The sequence below is a fragment of the Ictidomys tridecemlineatus genome, chromosome 10 (assembly GCF_052094955.1).
Source record: "Ictidomys tridecemlineatus isolate mIctTri1 chromosome 10, mIctTri1.hap1, whole genome shotgun sequence".
In the NCBI taxonomy this organism is placed as follows: Eukaryota; Metazoa; Chordata; class Mammalia; order Rodentia; family Sciuridae; genus Ictidomys; species Ictidomys tridecemlineatus.
Genome location: NC_135486.1, coordinates 89376105 through 89398526, shown reverse-complemented (window position 1 = coordinate 89398526; position 22422 = coordinate 89376105). Strand labels below are relative to the sequence as shown.

Sequence of the window (22422 nt, the reverse complement as noted above, 5' to 3'; positions counted from 1 at the left end):
AAAAAGGCATACAAGTATAGCCCAGATGAAGATAGAATATAGGGATCCTCAATTCTTTCTTTGTATTATCCATTGTTTTTCGGGCATTTATAAATGTCTAGAATGTTGACTAGTCAGCATTTATTAAAACTTGGCATTGTATACTTTGTCAGGTAAAGTCCCTAGGAAAGGTAGAAGTCTGACAAATAAGAAACAGGAAGAAATCTGTATGAGGCAATTCTAATTCCTTTTATGGAAATAAGATAAAGATCATCTATAAAATATATACCTGATATATTTTTATATAAGTATAAAATGTATTTTTTTAAGATACAAAAATACTCATCTTAAATGTTTTTGATGAAAAATAAACAAGAGAAAGTTCATTAATTGGGGAATGGTTAAATCAATTATGGTAGATCAATATGACATTTTTCAGTCTATAGTTTTTAAAAATGTTAATTGGCATGGAAAAATATTTGTGATGCTATAGAAAACATGGAGGCTACCAAATTTTTACATGATATTATTATTGTAAAAGAAAAATATGGAAAATGATCAAATGATCAACAGAAATCTCCCTTGCCTCATTAGAAAGGAAAAATAGGGCTGCGATTGTAACTCAGTGCTAAAGTGCTTGCCTAGTATGGGCAAGTCCTTGGGTTTCATACCTAGTAACACAAGGGGGGAAAAAAGGAAGAAAAAATGTTAGCAAAATATTGAATGATGTGAAGGAAATATTATCTCTGACTTTAAACAGAATAAATCTAGTGTTTTCTATGCTTGCACATGATCTCAACAATGTTCTTAAAGTTTCTTTGCCTTCTGAACTCTTAATGGATTTGTTCTCATTGAGTTTAAGGAAAAAATTTCTGTTATAGGCCTGCTTATCTAAACTAGGCAGATTTCCAGACTCACATCCATATTTCTAGAGTGATTTCAAAACAACTGGAACTAGAATGACTGTTTAAAAAGCCCTTCTGTAGGAAGTTGATTTTAAGAAGTGTTTTGAAATTAACAACCTTTGTTTTTTCTTTAGAAAATAAGTATTTTTCCCTTCAAACCATTTTCAGTGGGAAGCTAAATGACAGAATGCATTCTTTATAAAATGTAGTTTGTTATTCTCTTTCAGATTTTAAAGTATTTGAATGTATGTTCTGATGGAAGGAATGAATATATGTGAAGTGAATAACTGCCAAATTTATTTGATCAGGGTAAATAACTCAATTTTTGCATTCCATCATTTTGGGTTGTATAGTTCTTTATGGTATGGGCTGTTCTGTCCATAGGTTTGGCAGAATCACTGGCTTCTACCCACTAGATGCTAGCGGTATCCCCTCTCCAGTGATGACATAAAAATTTTTATAGCAAATTTTCCTAAGATTGAGAACCATTGATTTAGACAAATTGAAAAAATTTGACAACTAAAAAAAACATATGGCTTATTAGTAGGTATGTACAGTGCATTCTTCTGGAAGATTTGTGTGCTTTCCAGTTTAAGAAAACAGCTGAGGCTGTGAAATTCTGATTGCTCCCTTTAAGAAAGACAACTTAATGAATTATACAACTCTATTTCATCAGAGCTATTTCCCTGGCTAATTAAAAGAGAAATCATAAAGGCAATGAATGTATTGCTAACAGGTAACTATGAATCTCAAAAGCATCACATTGCAAATGATGGAAAATATTTTCTCAAAAACTTCATCTATAGTAAAAGGGGATTAATTACCAGTGGAAAAAAATCTAGCTTTCTACAGTCAACACCTTCCCTGTCCCTAATTCATCCCTTGTCTTTCCTTTGCTGAGAAAGAAATGAAGGAAAGAAAAGTACCAGAATACTTAGACTGAGAGGAGATAGAAAAAAGGAGCCTATCTAGGTACTTCTTTAACCTCTTATTCACTTTCTAATCCTGGGTACCTCCTAGATGCCAGAGGGATCCAAGAAGTGTGTGTTCTTTTTGGAAGCTTACGGTAAGATAAAGCAATTCAATGCATACAAACAACAAAAGGAAGAGGAAAGTAACTTCTGAGAGTTTCCTGTAAAATCCATGTGAAACGAATCAAGCCCAGGCCTTGTATGTTAGGAAAGCACTCTGAGCTATACCCCAAGCTGGTCCATGAGAGTTTATGATCTCCAATATGAGGGACAGAGAAAGAGCATTGCTAGTGTTAGATCTGGAAGATCAGCAGAATTTAAAACAGGCAGCTGGGGCAGGGGAGGAAGAATGACTTGAGGGGGGTGAAGTTAGCTGAGTGAAGCTAGAATGACAGGAACAAAAGTGAGTTGTGAGTAGTTCTGATTGGCTGGAGAGAAGGTGGACTTGAGTGCCCAGTGGGCTGAAACTCTAAAAACAACAAGTTATTGACAGGTTCTAAGCAGGGGAGTGATTGTACTGCCAGTCTCTAGGATCTACTTGGCTGCTCACAGAGGCCCCAGAGCTATTTTAATGTCAAATAATAGCAGCAATATATTTTGAGTTCCTTGAAGGTTACTAATGTGAGATAGAGGCAATACATTAGCACGTCATAAACTACTCTTGTTTTACTTTTAAATGCTGTCAGGTTTTATAGTGTTAGAAACCAGGGTCAGTTAATTTAAGATATGTGAAATGCCTATTGCATAGAAGGTGGCAGGTTCTTTAAAAACAAAACAAAGTAGGTGGGAGCCTCCACTTCTGGGAATATTGAAGGAGTGCTATTGTAAAGTATAGGCTGAGTATCCCTTATCTGAAATGCTTGGGCCCAGAAGTGTTTCAGATTTGATTTTTTTTTTTTTCAAATTTTGAAATATATGTGTAGACTTTATCTGTTGAGCACCCCTAATCTGGAAATGCAAAATCCAAAACTTTTTTTTTTTTTTTTTTGAGAGAGAGAGAGAGAGAGAGAGAGAGAGAGAGAGAGAGAATATGAATCTTTTTTTTTTTTTTTAAGATGGACACAATACAATGCCTTTATTTTTATGTGGTCCTGAGGATTGAACCCGGGTCCTGCCCATGCTAGGCGAGCGCTCTATCACTGAGCCACAATCCCAGCCCCCAAAACTTTTTGAGCTCAAACATTTCAGGTTTTGAATTAGGGATGTTCAACTTCTAATAACCCAAACAATTTTTTTTTTTAATTTCCTTGGGGATTAATCTGCCTTTTGGACAAACAATTTTCTTTTGTCCCCAAATTCTACTTTAACTCCTCAGCTTGCCTATTGCCTGCTCCAATCCCATGCTGGACTCTGCTATGGTGAGCCAGGTCCATATGACTATCCCAAGTTCTTGTGAAAATTGTCAATGTGAGCATATAAAACTTTTTTTTTTTTTGGTATTGGGGATTGACCTAGGGGCACTTAACCACTGAGCCATATACCTAGCCCTTTTTTGTGTTTTATTTAGAGATAGAGTCTTGCTGAATTGCTTAGGCCTTACTAAGTTGCCGAGGCTGGCTTTGAAATGATCCTCTTCCTTCAGCCTCCTGAGTTGTTGGGATTATCTGCCACTACACCCAGCTTTGAATATATAAAACTCTTATCAAAGAATAATATTAAATTTTAGCCATATCAGGATAAGGTTTGGCTGCATATAACTTGGGAATTCAAATTAGCAGTGGTTTATACAACATAGTTTGTAGAAGCTTACAAGAACAGTATCTTAGTTAATGGCTTCCATCTTCAAGGTCACCTGGTATTCCAAAGTGGACCAGAATTCCAGCCATTATATCCACATTCCAAAAAAAAACAGAAGTGGAAGCCTTTTCAGAGTTTTCCTGGAAGCTTCCATTCACATCTCATTGGCTAGACCACACTTTGTCACAGGGCTCGCTGTCTTCTTTGAGTGGGGCCAACTGCTATTGCTCACAAAATGGAAGGCCTTATAACCAAGGGAGAGGGAAGAATGGACACTGGATGTGCATGCAGTAGGCTCTTCCACCCTGATTTATGCCTGACTCTACCTACTTTGTCTTATCAGAAGTATGCTAGCAGGCTGGGGCTCAGGGATGGACTGCTTGCCTCACATGTGTGAGGCACTGGGTTCAATTCTCAAACCACATAAAAATAAATAAATAAAGGTATTGTTTTAATCTACAACTAAAAATGTTGAAGAAAAAAAAAAAGGTATACTAGCTCTTAGGGAGCACATATGCACTTACCATTCCCATTCTTGGTGAGCCCAGAAGGATGAAGGTAGATTCTATTCTGGCAAGAGAGAAACTGGGCTTCTTAAGGCCATTTAGTCTGGGGATAGATGGTGAATTCTCAATAGTGAGGTAGATTAACCAGTTTCCTTCTTCCAGATATCCAGAGGTGACTTCCTCCTGCTTCATCATTTATTCCATGAATAGAAACTGCGTGGCTTAACTGATATCTTCCCCCAACTTCATTCATGGGACCACTCTTCTCTGCTGAGCTGAAACAACCTCATACTCAATACAATGTTCCTGTTTCTGGCAGTTACTCTGGTTCAAAAGACTTGGAACTAGTACTTACATTTATCACCCATCCTTATTTTCTTGTGGGAATTTTCATTCTGATAGGGAATCTCTGGATATTTTGTTACTTCATGGGAATAAACCATCTCATAGTGAAATTTTAGATACATGCACAAGTGATAAATGTAGGTATTTATAAGTAGCAGGCTGGCATTTTCAGATTTTTATCATTAACTGGCTATAAGCATCTTCATTGCAGGACACTTTCTAACCTTGTTCTTGTGATTGTTTACCTCACTGGACTGTGAGTTTCTCAAGGACAGGGACTATATCTTATCTACCTCTATCTCCAAGGTGCCTGGCTCAGTATACATATGAATTGCCTTGCACTGGTCAAGGTCAAGTAGCTATCAAAGTAAATACTTCCTCTATAACTGTTTCCCATCAAATATCAAAAGGATTCCTAATTAGAAAAGGTCATTGTAAAGTAAGAGTTATAGGAGAGCATCAGTTGTACAACACACAAAGGGTCTTAGTTATTCTACAATTGCTTTAGAAATGTTTTAGTAATTGATACAGGAAACTGGCTACCAGGTGATAAGAATAGGGCAGCTATACCCTTAGCAGTTTTTTTTTTTCCTCCCTTTCCTGACTCTGCATTTCCCTTCTTTTGTTTTCTGTGTTCTAGGGATGGCTGGAATGTTACAGAGGAAGAAGGGGATCAGTGGGATAAAAAAAAATCCCTGAATACCAATAGAACATCCTTTGGTAAGGGCATGTGGCTCCCCTGACCCCCAGTCACTCTACCCCACTTCCAGAATGTCCCTCTCAGTTAACACTGCCCAATAGAGAAGCATGTAGACAGCTATGCTGGCTTTTGAGCCCCCTTCTTTCTCTCCTCAAAGTCTTTAAACCTTAACTTATTATAAATATAAATTTCCTGATCAAATACACATGCCTGAATAGATACACACTTTATACATACAGGTCAATGCTGGGCTACTTACTCTCACACAATGCCCCAGATTACAAACCAGCAATCTAAACAGACAATATGGAAAACCCCTCTCCCAATTTTCAGCCACCTTACCCACCACACATTATGTCCTGAAAATGGGAATATACACATTCTCTGGGCCACAAGGTCGGGACAGGTAAAAACATTATTTTGTCTTGTTGCCATCTGTGCCTCCTTTGGAGGGCTGCAATTCTTTAGAATATCTCTTTTACATTTGTGGTCTCATCACTACTTTGCGGTGGTTTATTTCCCAAGGGCATCTGTCACTTATCCCAACAAATGCCAATACCACAGCTCGGAGCATGTGCTTAAAAAAAAACAAATTGATGAATAAATTTATAAAATTACTGTTTGATGGAGGTACAGGCAGATTTAAAAAAAAAAAAGACTAGATGTGGAGAATTAAAAAAAAATCTGTAAAACCTGAAAAGCTGTCTATAGCATTGCTGATGCTATGTAAACACCAACTCCCTTATTCTATTATTATTTTATTATTATAGTATTATTAACTATATCTGTGGAGGGTATTATACATCCCCCACATCAATGCCCTCTCATGATTCCTTCGCTATTTGGAAAAAGGGTGAGGTTGAAGGCAAGAAGCAATAGTCTCTACAATCTTTGGCACTGGGGACCGACTTTTACTGATATGCCTCCCAGGTGCCAGGAGCTTTCACAGACTTTTAGCTTAGTTAACTGGCCTTAGTTCAGATGGTTTCCAAAAACCGACGGCGTTTAAAAAGTAAAAACAAGGGTCGACGAGATGTATTAACTTGTCTAATGAACCGCTAGGAACCTCTCAAGAACCTCTAGGATCTCAACTTTGGGCCTAATTCTTCATTAAAATAGCCCTTGGGTCCCCACGATTTATTTTGGGATTTAAAACAAGATCACTTTATCATGTCCTCAGAAAAAAGGTCTAAACAGAAGAGCCTAATTTCCATTAAGGCTTAACTTCTTTAAACGCTTTTAATAATATTGGTAATAATAAAAGCTTCTGCCGTTCCCGAGAGGCTGGAGCAGCCCTAGCGCTCCTGGGGCAATGCTAGTGTCCCCCACAACGAACCGTGTCCCTCTGCGGCGCTCTCGCGGATTCTGACCTCTCCGCGTATTCCCCAGGGTCCTGGAACCCGCCAGCCTTGGGGCCGCCAGACACACCTCTTATGCCGGCGACCCGGGGGACGTGGAGGGAGCGAGACCGGGGGAGGTGGAGGGAGCGAGACCAGCAGAGGAGGACGCATTTCCAGAGGCCGAGTTCCCGTCGCCCTAGCCTGCGACTCCCGGTAGTCGCTTAAGGCCCAGGCCGCGGGGCGACTCTGCAACTCCCTAAGCTGCGGATCTGCTTCCAGGGCAGAGGGAAGAGGCGGCGACGGGGCGGGGCGGGGGCTGCGGGGCGGGGCGGGGGCTGCGGCGGGGGCGGGAGCGCCGGCGGGGGCGGGCGCGAGCATCCTCCAGCCGCACCGCGCCGTAACTAGCCGCGCCAGCGGAGGGCCGCGCCCACGTCCTCCCGGCTGCCTGGCGCGCACCCGCGTGTCCCTGGCCTGAACCGGAACCGCTTGCCGAGGCCGCCGCTGCCGCTGGGGCACCGGGCGCCGACAGCGAAGCGCGGGGGGTGGAGGCGGCCTGCGCGGCGCCGCCCGCCATGGCCGCGGCGGGGTGAGCTCCGCACGGCGGCCGCAGTCGCGCGCGGACCTGAGCGCTCCTCCGCCGCGGACACGCCGGCCGGGCTCGGGCGGGCGCGCACGGAGGCCAAGGAGAGCCGGTGCCGCCGCCCGCTCATCGCTGCCGCCGTCCGCTCGTCGCCGCCGACGCCCATGGCGAGGCCCCGCCGCCGCCGCCGCTGCTAACCCGGCGGCCGGCCGCGGCTTCCTCCCCCTCCCGCGGCGGCGGCGGGCGGGCCTCCCTCCACGCCCCCGCGCCCCGCACAGGGGACCGGGAAGAAGGCGAAAGCAGCAGGAATCGGGGGGCAGCCGAAGATGGGGAACACTACCTCGTGCTGCGTGTCGTCCAGCCCCAAGCTCCGGAGGAATGCCCACTCCCGGCTGGAGTCCTACCGGCCCGATACGGACCTGAGCCGTGAGGACACGGGCTGCAACCTGCAGCACATCAGCGACCGGGAGAACATCGACGGTGAGCGCGGGCGGCGGCCCCGCGGAGCCCCCTTCCGCAGCCCCGCACCCCACCCGCTGCGCCTCGGCGCTCAGCTGCACAACCCGCGTCCGCGCTGCATTGGCTCTCAGCCGGTCTCTGTCAACGGTGCTCGTCTGGCTCTTGGTCCGAGCCACCGGGCGCTCAGTTCCCGCAGCCTCCGAGCTGCCCCCAAGCTTTCCCTAGTGAGCGGCCAGGGAAACTTTGCCAGCCGTGGCTCGGAGTCCTCGCGGGGCCGAGCGTGGGGAATGCTTGTGTGCAGGTCGCGAGGTGACGTGAACTACGTCCTTGTCCGGACCTGAGCGTCCAGGGCGGCGGCTGAGAGCGAGGGGGGGCGGGTTCCAGGCACTGACAGAATGTAGCCTGAGGCCAAGTTAGGCGCCACGGGGTAGAAGTGTGTTTTTTGAAAAGGGAAGGAATATAGATGAGCCTTGGCAAAACTGAGAAGTGAATTTCCATTTTGAAATTATGGACTTCAGTTGTCCGAGTCGGTATCCCTGACACTTTTCAGTAGACTCCACTGGGCTGTCCCCTATCCCTAATGCCGTTAAAAATGAAAACATCGCAAGAAAAAAAAATTATATCTATATTCAGGGGAAAAAAAGTATGACAGGAGTATGATTGAAGTCAAATAACCTTACCCGAAATGCTTTTAAGAAGATTGTCATAAGGCTTTGGGTTAAGTCTCCTAGTTTTTGCGTAGATTTGAGTTACAGTCCTATGAATTTGATTCATCTGGATAATGTTTGGTTTGGCCTAGAATTTGTGTCAGAGGGAAAAAAAGTTAAAAGACTCATTACTGAATCTGATAATATTTATCTTATGGTTGTGCAGTATCCTTGTTAGTACTGTTTTATCAGGAAGCTCTGTGGTCTATGAATAGCTACATAAAATACAGTTTACATAGTTTTTAACTTTAAAATATTTGAAATTAGATATTTTTATGAAAACTTGATTTTTCTTTTTTTTAACCCTCAAGTCCTCTTACAGTTAAAACCTAGTTGGATTAACCTGAAAAAGTTTCTTGTGAATGAATTGACAAAACTCTTTTAATTATTTCTGGTTGATTAGATGGGACATTCTCTGTAATGTGGAAAGCTATGTTTAAATTACTAAGAAAGAATTTTCTCACTGTTTGGCTTCTGTTAATTTCTTTTAAGTGGTAATTTCATCTTAGGATGGCAAGTTTATTAAATAAGTACCATACATAGACTAACAATACAACATTTGGTTTATAATAGGTTCTTCGTAAATTCTAGTTCCATGTCCTTTTTATTGTTGTTACTTTAGCTGTCCATTACCTTAGCTTATTCTTTAGATGTCTTTGAACTAACAGCATTCTTTATTTTGGCATTTATATGCGATAAAGCATCTAGAAGGATATCAAGGCCAGAACTGCTATAGCCCCAAGCATTTAATAAACGCCTAACATTTAATAAAGTTTCACTATTATATTTTAAAGGAAACGGGGAATGAATGAGTTTATTATAGGAAGTTGTTAACTAGTCCTGCACAATGTGGACAGGCAACAACATTTGGAAATATTTTTATCTTTATGTTGTGCACTAATATTTGATGGATACCTTGTTTTAAACAGTAGATTTAAAAAAAAAGAAAAAGCAAAAGTTTTCACATTTCTAAGAGCTAAGCTTCATATTATTAATATGGACTATAGCAATGAAGGGGTGTGTGTGAGTGTAGCATATAACTGTAACCAGCTATTTGGCACTAAGGCTAGTAGGATTTTGCCAGTGGACAATGCAGTACTATGATGTGTTTTTTCATTTGAAAGAAATCTAAGTTTCAGTCATTCAGCATATTTTTAGAGAAATTTTGGAAGATTACAACTTTTTTTTGGGGGGGTGGTAGTAGTGGGGATAGAAACCAGGGTGCTTTTACCACTGAGATATATCCCTAGTCCTCTTTATTTTTTTATTTTGAAGGTCTCTCTAAGTTGGTTAGTTGCTGGGGCTGGGTTTGTATTTGGGTTCTTCCTCCCTCAGCCTCCTGGGATTATGGCTACCAACTGTTGTTTTACAGATTTGGGATTGTTTGAGAGTGCAAAGGGCAGGTTAAGATAGTTTCTAATTAGGTTTGTAGTATCATTTCATCTTGTGAGCTAATACTGGTTCATTTGATGATGCTAGTTTAAACTCCAATTTTAAGTTACCATTTAAATAATGTTCTGTCTCTCAGATTCAGATACTACTCCAGGACTTATCTGACTGGCATTTTCAACATAGATTTTATTACTTTTTAGTTTTTTCAGCATTGGTTTTCATTTGACCAGAAATCTAGGGCTGGACTTTAGTATTAATATGTTTATTTAAAGCTCTCCAAGAAATTCTAAGATGCATCTGGGCTTGAGAATCATTGATTGGAAGTTTTATCTGCTATTCCGAGGTATTTTAGTAGAAGTTCTTGTGATGTCAGAGACTGGGAGAAGAGGACAGATTTGTTTAGGTTAAGTAATTCATATATGTATGTATACTAATGTCAACATATACTTGTATTTGTTGATTTGTATTGGAGTTTCTGAGTTCCAGTTGGCCCTCTGTATCATTAGGTTGCATAATTGTGGGTTCATCCAGCTGCAGATGAAATAGTCCAAAAAATTTTGTGTCTGTACTGAATACATATTAACTTTTTCATTATTCCCTGAATATACTGAATTAAAGACTAAATGCATAGTACGTATATTATATTCAGTATTATAGGGATGATTAAAGGTAAATGGGAAGATGTGTGTAGGTTATATGCAAATATTAGGCCTTTTATATAAGGGGCTTAAGTAATTTTGTTTCCTGCTGGGGTTCTGGAACCAGTGTTCTGCAGATATTGAGGGATGACTGTTTTTATTGACTGTTATATTACTAGTTAACATTGTAAACTACATCTCAAAAATTCTCAATTCTAGTATAATAAAAAACTGAAGTGGGACTAGGGATATAGCTCAGAGGTGGAGCACTTGCCAAGCAGGCATAAGGACTTGCATTCAATCTCTAGTACCAACACCCCCCCCCAAAAAAAAAAACAAAAGAAAAACAAAAAACTCTGAAGTGCTCAAGTATCTTATATTCTGGAAAACATCTCAAGCATCTACCAGTATTGAAAAGTTCAGAGTTTATGGGTCTTCTATGATAGTTCAGTTTCTTTTAAATCACAGAGATACAACACATACCTGTTTTCCTCACCTCACCCCCAGACACAAAAAGGGGTGATATGTGTCCCATAGAATTTCAGTGACTGTTTGGGTAGGTAGAGTTCTGTGATAATGCTGAGTCTTTGTACTCAGAATATATTAGTGTTAGGTTATTTGTTTATGAAATTTTATTAGAGTCATCTGTTTCCCAGCTGTTATTTTTTATAAAGTCATGCAGAGTTTTAGAAACAAGATAACTCAACAGTGACATTAATAACTGGAACATGCATACATTTTATACTCTGTTCTGGATGCTGCTCTGAAGTGCTTGGCTTCTGTTCAGGAGTTCACAATTACCCTATGGGTAATATTATTATTGTAAGACAAAGAAATGAGGCATAGAGAGGAGAAATGAGTTGCCCAAAGTCACATAGCTGAGAAATGGCAAGTGTTGCTTGACCAGCTGTTATACACTGTCTAGCCTGGGGTTGTCTTTTGGGATAGGGTGTTTCTTGTCAATGTATTTATACCCATAGTTTCTTTTTCTTTCTTTCTTTTTCTTTTTTTTTTTTTCCTGTTGGTACCAGGGATTGAATCCAGGGACCTTAACTACTAGGCAATATTCCCAGCCCTTTTCCATATTTTATTTGAGACTAAGTTGGTTAGTTGCTGAGGCTGGCCTTGTATTTGGGTTCCTCCTCCCTCAGCCTCCTGGGATTACAGGTATGTGATACCAGCATCTCACTAAGTTGCTTAGGGCCTCACTAAGTGGCTGAGGCTATCTTTGAATTTGGAATCCTCCTGCCTCAGCCTCACGAGCTGCTGGGATTATAGACATTTACCTGTGTACCTGGTTTACCCATGGTTTCTTAAAGAAAAAAAATAGTTATTTGTCTGCAACAGTTATTCAGTCTAGACTTCCATGATTAGATGGGAGGACATGAGGCATGAATAAAAGAGACTTTAAAATGTGATGAGGTCAAATAAATCAGGATTACTGGAACATCTGTGCCATAGTGTCTTTTTGAGGTTTTGCTTTGAAGTGATTGAAGGCAACTGCATCCTTTTATAACTTGCCTGCCATCCTTGACAACTGAATTTCTGCCTCATTCCTAGATCCAATCTGTTAGGAAAGCATGACTCTCTGCCTTCAGAATATATCTAGAATCTGATTGCTTCTTAAAACCTCTCCAGATCTAGGTTGTGTTCAATTCTGGCAGTCTCCCTAGAATCCCTGTTTGTACCCTTGCCCTCTGCAGTCTGCTCTTACCATATCAGCCTTTGAGTTTGAGATTTATTTGAAACTCAGACATATCATTACTCTGTCCAAAAAATTTCAGTGACTTTGTAGCTCAATGGTGGAGCACTTGCTTCACATGTGTGATGCACTGGGTTTGATTCTCAGCACCACATACATATAAAGAAAGGTATTGGGTCCATCTACAACTTAAAAAAAATTTCAGCGACTTCTTATTATACACCAAGAATATATGCCCTTTGTGATCTTCCTGCCCTCTTTACTTACTTGCTGGGCTCAATCCAGCCATACTAGCCTCCTTTTGTACATCTTTTTTTTTTTTTTTGACTAGGGATTGAAACCCAGGGCACCTTGCCACTGAGCCATATCTCCAGCCCTTTTCATGTTTTAGAAACAGAGTCTCACCTCATAAAGTTGTTGAGGCTGGTTTTGAATTTGCAATCTTCCTGCCTCAGCCTCCCAAGCCACTAGATTGCAGGCATGTGCCACCATGCCTGGCTCAACCTTTTCTGCACTGTTCTTGAACATACCAGAGACACCACCCATCCTGGGCCTTTGCACTATTCTTCTGACTGGACTGTTCACTGTGTTTACTCTTAGCTAAAGTCCTCATTGCCTTCAGTCTTGGTTCAAGTCTCACTTTTTAGCAAGGCTATCTGAGTTACTTCACTTAATGTCCCTCCTGCCACCCCACAGCAATCCTACTATGCATTTTCCACACTACAGTTTTCTGATTTACTGTATCAGCTTATGATATAACTGTTAAGTATATGCATGTGTAATAACAGCTTTTCTCACCGATTAGAATGGAAGTTCCAATAGTATTTTTGTTGTTGTTGTTCACTGGTATAATCCAAATGACTACAAAAATGCCTGATTACTTGAATGAACTAGTGATATCTGAGTCAGCACAACATCATGTGCATTTATTAGGTGAGGGAGAAATGGTGGGTGGGGAAGCGGTAGTGAACAGGACTTTAATAATGAAACTAGGGTAGATATCGAACTTTTTGGTTTTGTTTCCATTTTAACCTGAGAGGTAGCAGAGAAGGTAAAGCTCTGAAAATGAAACTTAAGAAAGGTTTTCATGACTTCTTCCTACCCCCCAAACCCAAATCCAAACCATAACTGAAAGGAAAGCATGGATAATGGGAATATGTTTAATAATGTGAAATGTTTTTTTTTTTTTTTTCCTTGTCTCTTCCAGTGAATGACTTTAGCTATAGTATTCTTATTTTGTCTTTTAGGACAAAGTGAGGCTCAAATTCTTAACCAAAAACAGTAGATGAACATATGCAATTATCAACACAGCCTTATCCTCATGTTGCATTTCTAGTATTTAATATGAAGTATTACAGGATATATAGTAAAATGGTACTTATCTTTTATAGGGAAGCTGGAAGCCTAAGGGACTCATTCTAAGAATTGGAAAGACAGTTGGAAAAAGTACATTTGATTTTATAAGTGTAGGAAATTTATATATATATATGTATATATATATATACATATATATATATAAATATATATATATTTGTAGTTGGACACAATACCTTTATTTTATGTGGTACTGAGGATCAAACCCAGTGCCTTTCATGTGCTAGGCGAGCACTCTACCGCTGAGTCTCAGCTCCAGCCCATAAGGGTAGGACATTGAAGGAACAATTTTAAGTGTCTTTTATAGTATTAGCTTGAACATTGCTCTTGGTTTTTTGAATATCTGTATTAATCTCATGTTTTCAGTGTTCTTTTTGTTGAGTCTTGTCTTAAAACTAGTCCTGGTGGGTAAAACCATACCTATGGATTTTCATTGAAGGATATTAGCCTCACTGGATACAAGATGTGAGAGGAGATTTAGGTCTCATTGTATACTAGCAGTGTATAGACATATGTTTTAAAAATTTGCTCAGGGAGTTGTTCTTCACAACATTGGTGATGATTCCATGACCTCTCTGTTTCCATTTACTTATCTTATTTTTCTCTTTAATTTAGAAACAGGGAGTCATTTGCTCTACACCCTCATTCAGATAGTAAAACTGAGTCTCAGAGAGGTGTAGCAGTCTCTTGCTTAGGTCACATAGATCATGAGTTGAATTTGTGGTGGGTTAATTCTGAGTCAAGAACTAATTACTTGACCTATATTATCTTTTTTATTCTTAATATTATTCTCCCCATTTTGCAACAGAAATTGAGCCTTAAGAGATTAAGAAATTTGTTCAGGGTTCTACAATTTGTTAGTAGCAGTTAATCTGCCATCTTGTGTGAAAGCTCTATGCCTCAGCTGACTTGTGACAGCCAATTAGGAATGGATCCATGTCTAGAATCCAAACCTCCTGGTGTGTGGCCCTCTTATAGCTTTAAGAGGATCCCATCACAGCAAATTTGCTTTTGGCTAGCTATACTTTGTGGTTAGGATTTTTACTTTTCTTCCTAATTTTTGAGAGGAGTGGTGATTCTATAATTTTATGGATTGATAGATTTTCTTACCCTCTTCTACAAAACTGTCTCTATCATCTTAAATAGATGGATGTTGGGGTTTTTTTAGCCCCCCCCCCTCCTGACCTGTGAGAGAGATGGGGAAAGCACGCCCAGACCAGGACTAGCTGAGAAAGGTAAAGGTCGACTGGCCGCCCACACCTAGCCCTCCCTCCCTGGAGGACAATCAGGCAGGCCAGGGAGCAGGGAGAATGGTCAAAGCAGGATCTCTTGTTTAATGAGAAAACATACACAGCTAATATAATGTACAGGAGCCAATCAGGATAAAGGTCAGCAGGGTGGGGAGAATTTACATCTACACCCATCCTACAGGCATGAAAGACTATGAGGGCAGAAGGATTCTGAGCCTATTCTAGAGGTGGTCCAATTCTTCATCACAACCCATGGCAATGCCTTCTGGCTAATTGCTAGGTGCTCTCTTAGCCACATGTGGCCCCAGGACTGGGAAGCGGGTAGCAGCCAGCAAGTTAAGTTTCTCCTTTTCTTTCTTTCTTTCTTTTTTTTAATTTTTAGTATTAGTTGTTAAAACATTACATAGTTCTTGACATATCATATTTCATACATTTGATTCAAGTGGGTTATGAACTCCCATTTTTACCCCATATAAGTTTCCTCTTTTCTGATGCAACATATCCCATGTTACATCATGCCCTACAGATGGATGCTTTTACATTTCTGGCTAGTTGAAACTAGCACAAAGGTAAATTCATTCATACCCAGGAAGGGGCAAAACCAAAAGGAAAAAATAATGAGGGACAGGTCATGTGAGTGACGTTGGTATTCTGTTTTAGTTTCTCAGGGTCAGAGATTTTAGCTTCAAGTGTGTCATGTTGGAGTACTTTAAAGAAACAGTGATGTCTTTCACAAGAGGGCTATTGACAATATCATACTGTTACCGTTGACCGGTGACGAGTCCTTGCTTCCCCAATGTTGAAGAATAACATCAGAGAAGCATGCCGAGGCAAGGTCAGAGTGGAAAATTAGAAGTTTATTAAAGGACAGCAGAAAAGACTTCTTCTGGAGGAAGAAGGGGACCCAAGAGATGGAATCCGTGAAAGTGCAGTTGTTTCCCCTTTTTATAGTTCTTTCAGTGATGGAATGTAGGTGGGAAGGCCCGAGGGGTGGGACACAGATGGGCCAAAGAAGTAATCTGGGCACTTCCCTGTCAGCATCTTCAAGTTTGCTGTTAACATTTCTTTGGGATGGGCTTTCTTCAAATCTGTTGGGGGCTGTTTCCTGGACTTCATTAATATTCGGAGAGTTGCCCAACTTTTCCAGAAATTCATTCTCAACATGGCCTCCATTTTAGATTTCACTCGATATTAGACCTGATTTACCTAAGTACACTGACTACCTAATTTTAAATCTGGCTTCAATACTTGTCATACTTCAAAGTATGATTCCTTTCATTTTTCAACATTTAGGTAAGAAGGATCAGTCCACAGCATTATTAGTTGATGTAAACCCCCCTAGTACTTTCAGTATCATTTCCAGCTAATAGCTGGAAGAAAGGCTAGAGTTCACTTTCCCTGAAGCATTTCTCATCTTGACATGTTGAAGATTTTATTGCTAAGGGTCTTGGTGAGGAGACCATTTCTTCTCAGTGTTCTGAGACCCAACATTATTCTATTCTGTTGTTCCTGAGGAGCAAAGAAGAGGCCCAAGGAGGGTAAATTCAGAGAGGAGTCTCTTCAGGGGGTTTATAGTGCATGCACACAGCTCCCATAAAGTGTGGCTATAGGCAAAGGGCAAGAGCCTAATAATTGGAAGACTGGCATTCCAGATGGGGCTCCTCTTTTTTTTTTTTTTTTTAGGTGTAGATAGATACAACACAATGACTTTATTTTTATGTGGTGCTGGGGATCGAACCCTGGTCCTGCCTGTGCTAGGCGAGCGCTCTACTGCTGAGCCACAATCCCAGCCCCTGGGGTTCCTAAGTACCTCCATCCTGATGAGCCTCACTCTCTTCTGCTTAAAAAAATGTGCTTAACTGCCTTGTCTTACATCCTAAAATGGTATGCAAGAATCAAAATGAGGCCCGAAATGCTTAATAAACCAGAAAAACTAGATGAATGCATGTCATTATGAACATGGCACCTATACTGACTTTCTTGTGTTGTTATTATTATTTTTTTGTATTTTGTGAAGTATGTACCAAGATCTACAACCAATTGTTTTGAAATATCCATACCCAGAGAAGCTAGGAGCCCAAGGGACTTATCTTAACAAAGACATCAACGTGGCATTGAAGGCAGTACTGAAGCATAAAGCTTGTTAAAGCTGGGAAGGGTGAGGTTATATAGAGCTGTATAACCTTTGAATGAGAATCTTACTGGCTGTATAATTTGGAATAGAAATACCTTTCTTTCTAGCATTTATTCCTCTTCTGAGTTGTACATTTCCAAAGTCAAAATGTGATACCACACAGTGATGAGTATGTGAGAAAGCTTTTTCCTGGCTCTTGGGGATGAGGAAGCATACCTGGGCAGTTTATTGACTGTCAAAAGAGCCACATTCCTAGGAATGTCGGCATGCACCCTTAGATGGAAGGTGAAGCTGGAGCTTGCTTTTTTCCTTTTTTTCCCAGTGCTGGGAGTTGAATCCAGGGTTTCCTGTATGCTACTCAAGCATTCTACCATTGAGCCACATCCCTAGTCCTGAAACTTTTTTTTTTTTTAAAGAAAAGTCTTCAAAGAATGGGATTTAGAGCTGTGCATAATTCTACCTTATGTGTGTAATATTTTATTATTATGTGTATGTAATAATAACAATAACAAAATATCACACAATATTATACATAATATTGCACATAATTTAAATGTAAATTTTGTTAATTTAAAATATTACTTTCAATAAAGGGGAGCTGATGGACTGAAAAAAATAAACACAGTCTTGAGCAGGGCCAATCTGTGTTAATTTCTTTTATGAAACAGTCTATTTGTCTTAGATCCACAGTTGAAGAGACCACACACAAGACATCTAACTCAACTTTTCTTTCCCTTTTTTAGCTACTTAAGCCATTTATAGCTGTTGCTGTGGTTCCCTTACTTCTTCTAGGGACTTCTTTTGCTCTCTGCTTTCTTGGAGAAAGGGGGTCTGCTGAAGTTAAAATTGAGTATTAGCCCTCTGACAATGCTCATATTGGTATATCCCTGCATTCAGCAAGATTTTGCCTGAAAAGTCTCTTAGTGAGGTTGCTTTTTAAATACAGAATTGGAAAATCTTATAATTTTTTTTTCACCTTTCACACAATTTTGACATGCTATACATTTGTTTTGACTTTGTAAAGAATTAAAAGTTTTGTAAAAAGTATGGTTAATAATTGGTCTGAAGAAATTCTGTAAAGGGAGTTCTGAAATGTTTGGTCAATGCTAATGTCTCTAGGCTAAGTGTCTAGTCTTCCATGAATTTATTACTATGGTTAAAAATGATTTCTGCTAACTGGGTGCAGTGGCACATGCCTGTAATCCCAGCATGTTTGGGAGTTTGGGAGTCTGAGGCTGGAGGATTGTGAGTTTGGGTCCAGCCTCAACAATTTAGTGAGGCCCTGAGCAACTCAGTGAGATCCTGTCTCTAAATAAAATACAGAAAAGGGATGGGGATGTGGCTCAGTGGTTAAGTGCCCCTGGGTTCAAGCCCTGGTACCCCCCTCCAAAAAAAAAAAAAAAAAAAGAAGAAGAAAGATTTTTGCTCTGATGATATAGTTCAGTTGTAGAGTAGTTGACTAACATGTGAGGTTCTGGGTTTGATTTTTATTCCTGAGAAAAAGAGATTTCGAACCAGGTTTCATTGCTTTTAGACATGTTACCTAGGATATATAATTTTAATTCCTGGGTAATTATTTTGTGATCTTTGTCCCTTTGTCAAGATGTGTAGTGGGGCTTCATTGGATGTGATAGACTTGAGTGTCATGTTCAGCAGAGATGTAACAGCGTCTGTAAGACATGACAGCTGGCTCCTGGTACTGAGAGAAATACAGCTGGGGTACACTAAAGATAATTGTTAGCAACTACAATTACATCTGTGCCAGTTTGCTTTGTAAGCCTTGTAGCAGTCTTAATTGGGTGGTGAAATGCAAGTCACTTCTATTTTAGATATCTCTTGATTGTAGACCTCTGACTCTGAAGGATGAATAGGAAATACTCTGCATGGGAGTTCATGTGTATTATAGACATATGTGGCACAACCATGAGTGTCGAGCTTAAAACATTTTTAAAAGCAAGTGTTTTACTTTGGATGAATGCTTCTGTTCTTGGTGGGCAAAAAGGGAAAAGAAAAATCATTAAAAATTCTTGTTTATATTTGGTAAACTCCTTTCAAAATTTACCATTAATCTAGAGAAAAGATTGCACTACCAAATTTAGTATTTTGCCCATTAATTATTATAGGAGTTCAGGACTCTTTTTTTTTTTTTTTTTTTTGTGAGAGGAGAGAGAGAGAGAGAGAGAGAGAGAGAGAGAGAGAATCTTTTTTTTTTTTTTTTTTGGTCGATGGACACAACACAATGCCTTTATTTTTTTTGATGTGGTGCTGAGAATCAAACCTGTGTCCCACCCGTGCTAGGTGAGCGCTCTACCGCTGAGCCACAATCCCAGCCTAGGAGTTCAGGATTTTAATTGACTTTCAGGATTATGCTATTTCAGTAAGCATAATCACAGTTATCCTTTAAATTATCTGTGGTGGTAGTTATTATTATTTTTTTTTCTTTCTTTCTCCCCACCGCACCAATGATACTGGGGATTGAACCTAGGAGCATTCTGCCTCTGAACTACATCTGCAGTCATTTTAAAATTTTTATTTTGAGATAGGGTCTCACTAAGTTGCCCAGGCTGGCTTGGAACTTGCCATCCTCCTGCTTCAGCTTCACAAGCTGGGATTACAGGAATGTGCCTCCATGCTGATTCTTTGGTTCTTGTAATAGGTTTTTAAAAAAAAGTTTGTTTTTTTTTTTTTAGTCGGACACAAATAACCTTTATTTTATTTATCTATTTATTTTTATTGGTGCTAATGATCGAACCTAGCACCTTGAACATGCTTGGTGAGTGCTCTACCATTGAGCCACAACCCCAGCCCATTTATAATAGGTTTTTATATGTGAATATAGACTATGTGTGATTCTTAAAGGTGCAGGTTTTGTTATTCCCAGTCTGTGTCCCTTTCCAAAATTCAGGATGAGAAAGAAGTCGTGATGATGTCTATGTTTTAATATAGTTTCAAAAATTTCAAATTCACAAATTCACTTAAGAATTATTTTCACTTACAACATTACTTTTGTCAATTTTTGTCAATCTGTGGGAAGACCTTATTTTTCCACGGCATTTTTTTTCTCAAGGCATGTGTAAATGATGACCGTTTTTGAATGTGTAGTGTTTGTTGCTCTTTTGTTTGAAAAGTGTTAGTAAATGGTTTATGTAATATCAAGAGTTTGCCTTCAGTGTTCTGAAAGCCAGTTTTGTTATTGAAGAGCTACAAGTTGCTTATTCACTTTAATTTTAGCATATGTTTGACTCTTTCATTTTTCTACAAGATTAGTTTGATGTCTAATATTTCATTTCTTTTTTGTGGTAGGAAGTCTGGCGGAAGCCTAGCAAAGTTGGTATGTTAACCTCCATATCTGTGGGTTTAAAAATTGTGTCTGTACTGAACATGTACAGACTTGTTTTGTGTCATTATTCCCCAACCAGTACAGTGAAACAACTATTTAGATTGTAGTAGGTATTATAAATAACCTATAAGTGATTTAGAGTGTACAGGAGGATGAGTGTAGGTTATATGCAAATAATATGCCATTTTATATAAAGGACTTGAACATCTTGGATTTTAGTATCCCTGGGAATCCTGGAACCAAACCTTCTTAAAAAACAAAGGATGACTGTATTCAGAAAAGGGTGCCTTGGGCATGGCTGGTGTCAGTTTAGGCCTGTAATCCCAGATATTTGGGATTCTGAGGCTGGAGGATTACAAATTCAAGGCCAGCCTTGGCAATTTAGCAAGATCCTATCTCAAAACAAAAGGGTCTGTTGATGTAGCTTGATGGCAAAGCTCCCCTTGGTTCAGTCCTCAGTACCTGGGAGGTGTTGGGGGGAGATGACCTTGGGCATTTACCATATGGGCATAAATCCAGGGGACAGGAACATGTTCTTTCTTCACATATTCTTGGCTTCTGTGGAAGATTGTGTCTGACAGGCTACATATCTTAAGCACCCTGTGTACTCTGCAAGTACAGTTGGCTGTTTGTAGAGTTCTCTTCTGAGGCAGGAAAATACTACTGGGTAATTCACTTCTTGAAACCAGGCAGGCTCTGGATGTTGGAAATAGAAGATGTGGACAAAGAGTATGAGGAGATGTGATGGCATTCCTGGGATGAGATGAGTCAGGGATGACCCAAATGTAAAACACAGCACAACTGGGGAAACCCACAAAGCCCTCAGAGGGTGGAAGTAGGTGGTCAGTAGTGGGGTGGTGCTTTTATTCTTGGTGTGAGGTTTGTTTGCCAAGAATGACTTGAGCTGGATAGCAAGCATGGTGACAATTTTCAGAGTCAGTTAGATGGTCTTGCAGGTTCCTGGGAACCTCCGACATGAAACCAGGAAATGGGCTATTGAAACAAAAATTTTCTTTTCTTTTCCTAAATTTTCTTAGGGGAACATTTGTTGGAGTGTAAACTGAGTGTTTTGAGAATGAAACTTATTCTTGTGTCCAGAATATTATAGGACAGCATAATGACAGGAATAAAAGGAAAGAATGGAGGGGTTTGCAAAAAGGAGAAGATTGACCAAAGTGAGAATCAGAGAAAAGAGTACGTGTAGGTCAATGAGCTTGGTAAAGCAGTTTGTAGAATACAGTCTTTGGTCTGTTCATTGGTGCAGGATGGTTTAATACAACCTTATTCTTCCAACCAGTCTCCTGTGTCCTCATACTGTATCTGTGCCTTCACTTTGGATGTGGAAGGTTGATAGTAAAGGCACTGAATATGTGCTTTTCCACATGTCATTTATTTCTGGCTTTAATTTTAATTTTAGCGTGATTTGGAATGTGTTAAAGTACAATATGGATGTCCGCTGGAGGAAGATTCTCTGTAAATTGGCTATACACATTTTAGTGTTCTATTCCTGAAAGTAATTTTTTAAGTGGATTTCTGTCTTGATTAGTCATATTCACATGTAAAAGTCTATTTGCTGAGTCTAGATTCTTCTTGTGAAATTCAGGGTCACTTTCAGTAAAGCAGGAGTAAGATGATGAAGCTATAGCAGAGTTTCTCAACCTCAGCTCTATTGACTTTTTTTGGTGAGTTCTTTTTTTTGTTGTTTTGGTTGTTTGGGGCTGTCTTGTCCACTGGAGGATGTTTAGCAAATTCCCACTTATAGCCCCAACCTCAGTCGAGACAATAAAAAATTTCCCTGGTGGGGATAAACTCCTCTAATCCTTTTGAGAATGAGTGACAAGCTCTAGGATTCAAGGTGAAGAAACTACTTCAGTAGAGTGACTTCCTAATGGTTCTTCTTTGCGTTTGTCACTCTCACATATTCAAGGTCTCAGGGAGGACTTCACAGACTCTGGGTTGCACTTTTTCAGGGCACCAGTAATTTCTGATTTTGATGGAAATGATGCCCTACTTCAATTCTATAAAGGATTGCATTGTTTATTTCAACTCATTAGAACCAACATCAATATTCAAAGAAAATACATTACCTTGCAGTTCTGACAGTGAATGATGGGGTAATATTCTTTGTACAAGCAAATTATGAATTTCTTTACTGAGATTCATAACTCACTTAAGTTCTCTTATACCTCTCTTCCCCCACTTTTGGTGCAGTATATCATAGTGAAAGAGTGGTATATTTTTCTTCTTTAAGCCTGCAATTTTATTTTTCATTTCAGTTTTAAAATTAGCTAGTTTTTTTTTTTTTAAGTAGTACTCAGCAATGATTTTCCTTTTGAGAATCTGTTCTGATGAGGAACATAGAG

The 22422-nt window shown here is 39.9% G+C and overlaps 1 protein-coding gene across 3 annotated transcripts in view; it reads left to right on the top strand.

The window, feature by feature from the left end:
• The first annotated feature begins 7047 nt into the window (after positions 1 to 7047).
• Ccny (cyclin Y) overlaps positions 7048 to 22422 on the top strand; it is a 219350-nt gene continuing 203975 nt past the window's right edge. The window contains exon 1 of one of the 3 annotated variants that reach the window (XM_021730225.3): positions 7048 to 7543. In XM_021730225.3, coding sequence (XP_021585900.1) covers positions 7390 to 7543 — 154 coding nt within the window. In that variant the 5' untranslated portion in view covers positions 7048 to 7389. The remainder of the gene's footprint in view (positions 7544 to 22422) is intronic. The other 2 variants (XM_040278216.2, XM_005330858.5) reach the window with 2 other exon arrangements.